General features: G+C 49.7%; 1 protein-coding gene across 1 annotated transcript; it reads left to right on the top strand.

The window, feature by feature from the left end:
- Nucleotides 1–2,180: 2,180 nt before the first annotated feature.
- Nucleotides 2,181–8,602, top strand: LOC129204498 (homeobox protein NANOG-like). The gene is made up of 4 exons (XM_054820625.1): nt 2,181–2,361; nt 5,588–5,862; nt 7,172–7,261; nt 8,240–8,602. The coding sequence occupies exons 1-4, from the start codon at nt 2,181–2,183 to the stop codon at nt 8,600–8,602; spliced, it is 909 nt and encodes a 302-aa protein (XP_054676600.1).
- Nucleotides 8,603–8,968: the final 366 nt, after the last annotated feature.

The following is an 8,968-nucleotide window of genomic DNA, read 5'->3' as shown; positions in this document are numbered from 1 at the left end:
TTTCATTTTCTAACTGCATCTAAGGCCATGAAATCTTGAACACCAACAGGCCAGACATGAATAGGAAGGAGCACGTGTCATTCTCCTTGACTGGCAGGCACTGGAGCTGCCTAGTGGGGTCCCAAGCTCTGTACAGCTCATGCCATTGGTGTCTCTCCCTTTGATTAATTAGCTAGGGACAGTGATATGAGCTCTTACGGCACTGCAGCTCTGAAACGTGGAATGATTCAGAAGTGAGGCATTAGCGAAAACCACCATGTAGAGGCTATTGCAGAGTAATTGCCATCTTCAGGATGTTCTTGGGATTCTGTCAGGACAGATGTGCTCAAAAGCCCTTTTTTTTGGTTTAAGTTTTTCAAGTTAATTTCATATTTAAAATTGCATTTCTTGTGCAAAGAGATGTCAGTCCCTGCAGTTTGTAGGCATAAAAAAGTGTTTCATGCAAACAGAAAACGTAATACTGAATGTCAAGTTAAAGAGGCCCTTAGTTCCCTCCAGTCTGCACCTTATGGGAGAGTAGATGGTCCCAAGGCAGCAGAATCATGCTGTGACGTGGCAAGTGAGTTGAATGGTCTGCCTATGATGGCTCAAGAGCAGCTGCATTAATTTTCAGGTTTGCACCTGTGGAGCAATGAGGCACGAGGGGGAGCAGGGACGGTCCAGATTAAATAATTTTACACTTCTGCAGAACTGCACCCTCAGCTCTGAGCTTCTGACACGAGACATGCACATGTCCTGGTGCCAAGGCAGGGCTGGTTCTAGCAAGAAGTATTTGAATTAACTCTAGTACGTCCATCTGTGCATTGAGAAATACAGACATTAGCTAGAGACTCACAATGTCTCTTGAGATGAAACTACTAAAATCTTCCTAAACACAGGCAGAGCAAAACTTCCTGAGGTGAAGGGACTGGAGCAAGCCCACAGAGCAGACCAACCTGCAGGTCCATATCTGAATTCTGTGGCATGCCCACTTACCTCCAGTTATTTAATGAACAGCTCTGCAGGTGCCTGTCCCCCTTGGGTGGGCCATATGTCAGCAAACATCAGCTAACCCTGCCTTAAAGGAAACTATTAATCTTCTCTATTCCAGCCAGCCTGGGACAGCCTAGCAAACGCCACAGCCTATGCAAATAAAATGTGCCTTTGAAAGGTCATGGGGGAGCAAATCTGTTAGCTGTGGATCTTAACTGCACTAAATCTTTTCCTACCTCCATAGCAAAAATGTCTCTGCTGATTGTCCCTCTGTAGACCAGCCAGCTGAGGTTTCTGAGTCTGCTCTGCAAAATGAGATCTGATGTTGGATGGGACTTGTCCAGTGTTTCTGAGTTTGCTCTGGCACAGGCATGTGGAAGATGGGCCAGACACATTTTCAGCTGGCTCCCTCAGCCTGTATGAAGGAAATTCCTTTTCAGTTTCAAAAAAAAAAAAAAGAAAAAAAAAAAGTAGCTTCTAGCCCCCATATCTGATCCTTACTTGTTTTTCCTCCTTGCTCCATTTCTGACATCTGCACCAAGAGTGTGGCAAGTGCTGCCAGGTGGGGAGGATGTATGCATGTGTGTGTGGCTCTTGTGGGGGTGTCAATGTGACACAAGCCACAAAGCAAAGGTCTCAGAACCCTCCCCATAACCTGGAGCCAGGGCTTGAGTTTGGGCAGCATGGTACTGAGCAGCTCAGCACTAGATCTACCTCCTGTCCAGTCCCGTGGGGTGGAGATTGGCTGGGGTTTGTTCTCCCAATGCAGCGAACAGCTGTCTTCTACAGGACATCTGCACTCATGGGATTATTTTGTGACAGGACAATTTGTGCTGAGCCCAAAGAAGCAAGCGGAAGGAGGTTTCCTGGGGCTCTGGATCAGACCCCTGCTCAGGTGTGACTGAGGAACCTGCAGAATGGGAAGAATTCAGAGGGGACATATTTTAGCCCTGATGCCATGTGTGGTTTCTCTCCCGCTCTCCGCCCTGATCTGTCCCCACCCCACCAATCAGCCCTCTTTAACATGACAAAGAGCCTCAAGGAGCGGAGGATGGTGGATATGGCAGTCCCAGGCAGGGTATAGCCAGCTATAAAGGTAACTGCTTGTCTACACTTCGGGGCTACCTCAGCTTGCTGGTGAGACCTACCCCCCAAGTGAAGGTGGCATCTATTAGAAGGTGGGGGAATCACCCCTTCATCTGCCCCCCATGTGTGCAAACTTGGCTCTGTCTCCCTACCAGGCTTACCCTGGCGGGACTGGCATGGGGTACCTGGAGTTTTACTGGAACTCGGCAGGGGAGGCAGGACATGCCTCTGCTTCGGCTGGGCCAGCAGGAGCCACTGGTGCCAGTCAGTCTCCGGAGGCAGGAGGGAAGAGGCAGACAGCAGGTAAGGCATTTCAGATAAGTCCAAAAGCTGATCCCCAGGATACCTGTGATCCCAGGTCAGCCTCTCACTTAATGATCTTGAGCAAATTTTTCTCTCTCCCTGCCTTGGTTTCCTCATTCCTTCCTGCCTTTGCCCTCAGCTGGGCAAAGTGTGATGTGGTAGGTGAGGAAGATGGTGACCTAGGGCAGTCACATCACCTTTCCATGCTGCTTCTCTTTGGTGACTGTGAACCGGTTTCCTAAACCTCAGTAGAGCCTGCGGGAGTCCAGGCACTGGCAGGTCTGTGCTCCAGGCTGAAGGGCAGTGTGACAACATGGTCTCATAGAAGTTCATGGTTCTTGGGGCAGGAATGCCTGGGCCTCCTTTTAGCCAAATGCTGTCATGTGAAACATGACATGTCATGAGAAAAAAATCCTGAAGGTAATTCTGCTGGTGGCATCCCTTATCCCCTTACAAACTCCTCGTGCCCTTCATGTGCTTATTAAACTTGAGTATGCTCTGAAGCACTGTGCCTGGAAATCTGCTCCCTTTAAATCCAGTGTTGTTAATCTCTGCATCTTTTAGTTGGCCATTTTGCTCTCTTTATTTCCCACTCCTTTCTGTGCTCTTGTTGCCTTGCCTTTCCCTCTTTGCAAAAAAAAAGTACCAGGCACCATAGCAGAGGCATTTTCTGTTCTTGCCATTCCTCTTCCACTCCAGTGAGTGGCAATAGAATGGCTGATGAAAGCAGACCTTCGCCCAGCCCCATTGTATGGTTTCAGCAGGGTAGCACTCTCCTAAGGTTAATGGGTGGGAGGGGAGGGAGGAAAGCAAGCTTTTAAAGTGGCTGTTCCAAGCTGCCAGATGCTATAGAGAGCTGCAGACTCGGGCAGAACAACTAGTGCCTGCAGAGTGACTAGTGGCTACTTGGCACGTGGCTACTTGCCGGATAGTTTGGAGAAAGGCTTAGGGTCTCTGCATGCTGCCTGCTCCACCAGGGCAGCCGGCAGATTGACTCATTCATGACCCCAATGGGCCTGGTATATAGACTTAAAACCTGTCTTCAAACACTCTCCTTTGGTGCCTCTCTCTACAGAGAGAGCCCAGTGGTGGAAGGAAAGGCTTCCAAAGATGTCAAGAGCTTGTGGAATGGGTCTGCCTTACGTTTTCATGTTTATGTCTGTTGCCCTGCTGTCTTACTTCCTTTTTCCTTCGCTTCTCATGGGAGGGGCCTTTGTCTTGAGCTCAAGCTGCAGGTGGTAAATTACATGAGGGGTTTGGGATGACAGGCTGAGCAGGAACATGTGGGAGCTTTGGTGTCTTGCTCTGGTTCCTGTCTAAAAGAAGAGTTTCCTGTTTTCTAAGCCCACTTCTCAGCATGCTCATTTTCAACCTATATGGTTCTTACTGCACAGCCTGCAGGAGCCAAGCACCCTGTGGTCCCACATGAAATTTTAGCTTCCTGTGCATCCAGGTCACAGATGTTCAGCTTCCTCTCAGGCTCTGCAGTCTACCCCTGTGCACATACCACCTCAGGACCTTGCACCTCTTCTGTTGACAGCCCCTTTCTCCTTGTAGGCAGAATCCACTTTGTAATCCTCATGGCCCTGCTCCCCAGCACCAGAAACCTGCCCCACTACACATCTGCCTCTTCACACAGCCTGTGCTCCAGGTTATCATCTCCTAGGGAGAGGAAGTAGCCAAGAGCAGGGCCTGTAAGACCCTAGAGTGGCAGGCACCACAAAGACAGCTTGTGCCTCTGTCAGGAAGGTAACAAAGGAAAAGGTACTGCAGACATGGCCACCTTTCTGAGGCCCAGCAACACCTCAAAGCTTTTGAGTGATTGCTTAGTGGCCTCTTAGCCTAGGACAGAAGGAAGGGTTTGATAGGGTGGATGGGCAGCCCATTCCTGTGGAGGGCATCAGTACTTTGCACTGGACATATGTTCGGGAGGTTGAGGAGGGTATCTTGGTGGGCTTCAGAGTCATACATCTCAAGGTGACTAGGAAGGAGATTGGGAACTATTAGTTGGGCTCAGTAGTCAGAACGTGTGTACTGAAAATGGCACTGCCCCACTCCCTGCACCTCCTCTCTCCTGAAATGTCAGTAGGAGGAGAGGGGGTGGACCACGGAGAAGGGTTTGCGGAGGAGTAGCTAGAGGAAGGAGAGATGGATGGATGCATATATCATTGCAGTTATGGGGAAGAGGGGAGACTGGCATCACAGCCCTTCAGTCAGGGCTGGCCTGAGAAGGTCTCAGCCTCTCACAGACCCCAGCAACCAGGCACCTGACAGAAAGGTGCAGGGTAATCTCTCTTGTTAGCATTTTCCTATTCAGGCAGCCTGAAGGACTTTGCATCTTCGCAGCTTTTGTCTGAACTATTAGCTCAGATTGTTTAGGAAGTTTTTCCTTTAGATCTTTATCTCAACTTTGTCTTCAACAGAGACCCCTTAAGACATGTACTAAGACAAATGAGAAAAGGGCTTGGACACCTTCCTCTGCATTCTTGAATTTTGTCCCCTATGTCCCTAGTACAGGATTACTGGCTCTTCTCACGTATCCCACACATCCACCTTTCCTCTCTCCTTCCCCACTTCTGTGTCAAATTTCTCTCCTTCATTCTTCTCTTGCCAGAAGCCCCCCTCAGCCAAATAGGTCCATATACATGTTTCCAGCAGTGGGGTGGCCTGAAGTGGGAGCCACAGGCAAACAGGAGTAAGCCAATATCCAAGGCCTGACTGATGCTCTCCACCTGCCACCCATCATTGAAAGCACTGATGGCTCTGCCCCACCATATACCCTGGTCGGAGGTTGGTTTTCCACTGTCTATCAAGTGCCTTGAGATTGCCGGGCAAGCAGTTTCAGGCAGCCCAGTCACCAACCCAAAGCTATGCTTGCAGTCATGACCCGGCCTCTTTACACCACACCAAAATATTATCAGGGCCTCTTGGAGGAGGATAGTACTGCCATGAGCCAATGTGCACCATTCTTCCCTCCCTGCCCTGCCTTTTCTACCTGGCAAAGGGGGAGCCACAGGCATCCTGGAGGGCTGAGCTGGGAAACTGCTCGCTGTCAGTGGGCTTTGTGCTCACAGATCCATGAAGGAAGGAGGGTGACACAGGCCTTTGCTTCAAGAAAGCCCCTGTCTGGTAGGCAAGGAGCTCTACAGGCAGGGAGCATGCTCATACCCCTACAGCTGTGCATTATGTTTTGTATACGTTTTGTCTATTGTCTTTTTATTTCTAGAAGTATCCCCAGCTTCATCCAGTTCTGGGAATTTCAGCCAATTCACACCAGATTCAGCCACCAGTCCACATTCAGCATCCTTGTCCCCACAGCCTATGGCTAAGTCTCAGAAGGGCAGAGAAGATGGCAGGGAGGGGATGAGGAAGGCCAAGAGCCGCACGGCTTTCTCCCAGGAGCAGCTGCAAACCCTACACCATCGGTTCCAGAGCCAGAAGTACCTCAGCCCCCAGCAGATTCGGGAGCTGGCTGCTGCCCTGGGGCTCACCTACAAGCAGGTGAACACTGAGACTTTGACCCATGGTATTTCTGTCATACAGCAGCTGAATGGTGACACAATGACAAGATGGAAAGACGAGTTCCCAGCAGAGAGTAGAGGAAAAGGTGCCAGCTAACAGTTGCTCCCCTGCCTATTCATGCCCAGAGATCAGAAGCACTTCTGGGGGACAGGAGAGTCAGTGGCACCTCATTGGGGCCTCCCCAGTTAAGGGTACTGTTGCCAACATATGCAGTAGAATTGCAAACACAGTGATGAATATGCTGCTTGCCACAGACAGCCTCTGCTCTGGGCTTGACAGCTCTTTGCAGACTTTTTCCAGGCAATGGTAAACTTCACACAAACCCTGGCATGCATCAATTCTCTGAATCGCAGGGTTGCAACATGCTGAAAACTATTGCTAACATTTCCCAGGGCTGATCTTGTCCAATATCTAATAACGTCCCACACTCAGCACTACCTGGCTGCTTGACACCTGCTCCCCCCTCCATGTGGGTACTGCCAGGTTCATGCATTTGCAGCCCTTCAGGGTCTCTGCTAGTCTGCAGGTAGGTTGTGTGTAGTGAACTGGTGCTGGCTCAAATTATGCCTTCCTAAAGCAAGAGAGAGCTGGGCAATGAGGCATGAATGCTTGCACTTACAAGTCCAAAATCTGCCTAGAATTTGGATCTCGGAGCTGGGCATGACAGCTTGGATAGTCCAGGATGCCCTGGGACAAAGAGTTATATATGTATTGTAGGTGCACACATAGGCATGCACACACTGAACTGGTTCTGTCAGGAACAAAAGGGATGGGACAATCTGCACTTTCCTTCAATCCACATCCCTGCAAAGGGAGACACAGCCCTGGGGGGAAATGGCTCCGGAATTCACCCCAGTAAGGAGCTTTGAATTTGGGAACTGCTGGGTACAGAGAGCAAGTCTCTCCCTTGTCCCTTAACGAGTGTGCAGACAGAGTGTCTCAGAAGTTTGCCTGTAGCTCAGGGAGCTTGTAGGGACCTGGGTGGGTCTAATTTGCACCAGTCATTCATCTCCATGATTGAAATGAGTCAATTTGTCACAGCTATAACTGTCCCGTGGACATAATGCCGCTCCCTCCCCCCACCATGCAGATGCACAGGCCACCTGCTGAGGCTGCTAGACAGACATCTCCCCTTGGCAACAACCCCAGGGAGCTCCTAAAGGCCTTTATCTGCTGCTGCCCATATATCTATGCCATTTGGTCACTCTTCCGCTGCTTTTGAATCTGATAACATTTGCTCTTCCCCCTCCTTTGCTGATGCTTTTTCTGCTCTCCCTTCCCCACCCAGGTGAAGACTTGGTTCCAGAATCGGAGGATGAAGCTGAAGAGGTGCCAGAAGCATAGCCTGTGGACTGAACGGGCTCAGTGCCTCACGCAAGTAAGAACACAGCACGTTGGCTTAGCATGACCTTTCTATCTGGGCAGATAAGTCCTGTGATGTATTTCCTCCACAGGGGCAACTTAAGCATACAAGTGTCAGCATACCCTGCCTTCTGGTTTGTTTAGTGCAGAGGCACAGACTTGGCATGACTCTCCATGTTCTGTAGGTAGCCTGGCAATGGGCTGACTGTGCCACTGAAGTGCTTCCAGAGAAAAACTGTTTTCCTCATTGTCGTGGTTTAACTCAGCCAGCAACTAAAACAACCACACAGCTGTTTGCTCACTCCCCCCACCCAGTGGGATGGGATAGAGAATTGAAAAGAAAAAAAAAAGTAAAAGTAATGGGTTGAGATAAACAGTTTAATAGGAATAATAATAATAATAATATATGAAACAAGTGATGCACAGCACAATTTCTCCCCACCCGAAGCCAATGCTCAGCTGCGCTGCCCCGCCCTGCCTCCCAGCCAATGCCCCAGTTATATATGGAGCATGACATCATATGGTATGGAACATCCTTTTGGCCAGTTTGGGTCAGCTGTCCTGGCTGTGTCCCCTCGCAGCTTCTTGGGCACCCCCGCCTTCTCGTTGGCAGGGCAGTATGAGAAGCTGAAAAATCCTTGACTGCTTGGCAACAACTAAAACATCAGCGTGTTATCAACATTATTCTCATACTAAATCCAAAGCACAGCACTATACCAGCTGCTAGGAAGAAAATTAACTCTCTCCCTGCCAAAACTCTCTCCCCAGGGCACTTGTGTGTGTATATACACACACACACACGTTCATATATATACACAACTGTGTATCCACCCCAAGCTTATGGGGATGGATATGGTTCTTCTTGCCCTCCCATGCCATTGCTGCTGATCAAGAGACAACATGAAATGTGAAGGGACAGCACCCCAATACGTGTCAGGCCTGCGGACACCAGTGCAGAAGCTACATGTTCTGACTCGCTGCCTTTCCCTTTCAGAGTGGCTTCCAGCCAAGTACTTACCTGGACGTGCACCCCAAATTCCACCAGGGCTACCCGATCGCCACAGCCAGCAACATCCAAACCATGCCTCCCCCATGTCAGCACTACGGAGCAGGGCAGAACGCTTACACAATCATGACCAGCGAGGATGGAGGAGTCTTTGGCAAAGGTGGGGGCACCTGCAGCGTCCAGCAGACAGTGGGCTTCATTGCCCAGCACAAAGTAGACTTTTACCACAGCTGTCCTGGCAGTGTGGAATATCCGGGCACAAAGACAGGTGATGGCTGTAATTTTCACCACTCGGCCACCATGGGGGCTTCTTTCCCAACCACTGCTGGCCACCATGTCTATCATTCCTAAGCACTGTGGATGTGGAGTACTTGGGCACCCGGGAATCAAATCTTACTCTCATCTCTCCCTTCGTTATTCATGTGCTCTCCAACTCAGGGACATCATGTAGCTAAACATGTAGCATGTTTTGGCATCCAAATATGTGCCTGCAAGCACACACAGACATGCAGATATCTGTTTGCCCATATATATACATACAGCCCTTCATTCGTATGCCCTTACACATGCACACATGCACAGACAACCAAGTTCCATTATAAGCATGACCCAAGATCTGGCTACCTAGATTAATTATCCCCTGGATCTTCTAAATTATTGATCTTGTAACTTGTCTCAGAGGAGGCACAGATTCCTTTGGGGATGTCATGTATACAT

Source organism: Grus americana, chromosome 1 (assembly GCF_028858705.1).
Source record: "Grus americana isolate bGruAme1 chromosome 1, bGruAme1.mat, whole genome shotgun sequence".
In the NCBI taxonomy this organism is placed as follows: domain Eukaryota; kingdom Metazoa; phylum Chordata; class Aves; order Gruiformes; family Gruidae; genus Grus; species Grus americana.
Note: the sequence above shows the minus strand (reverse complement) of the source record. Positions and strands in the feature narration are given on the sequence as shown.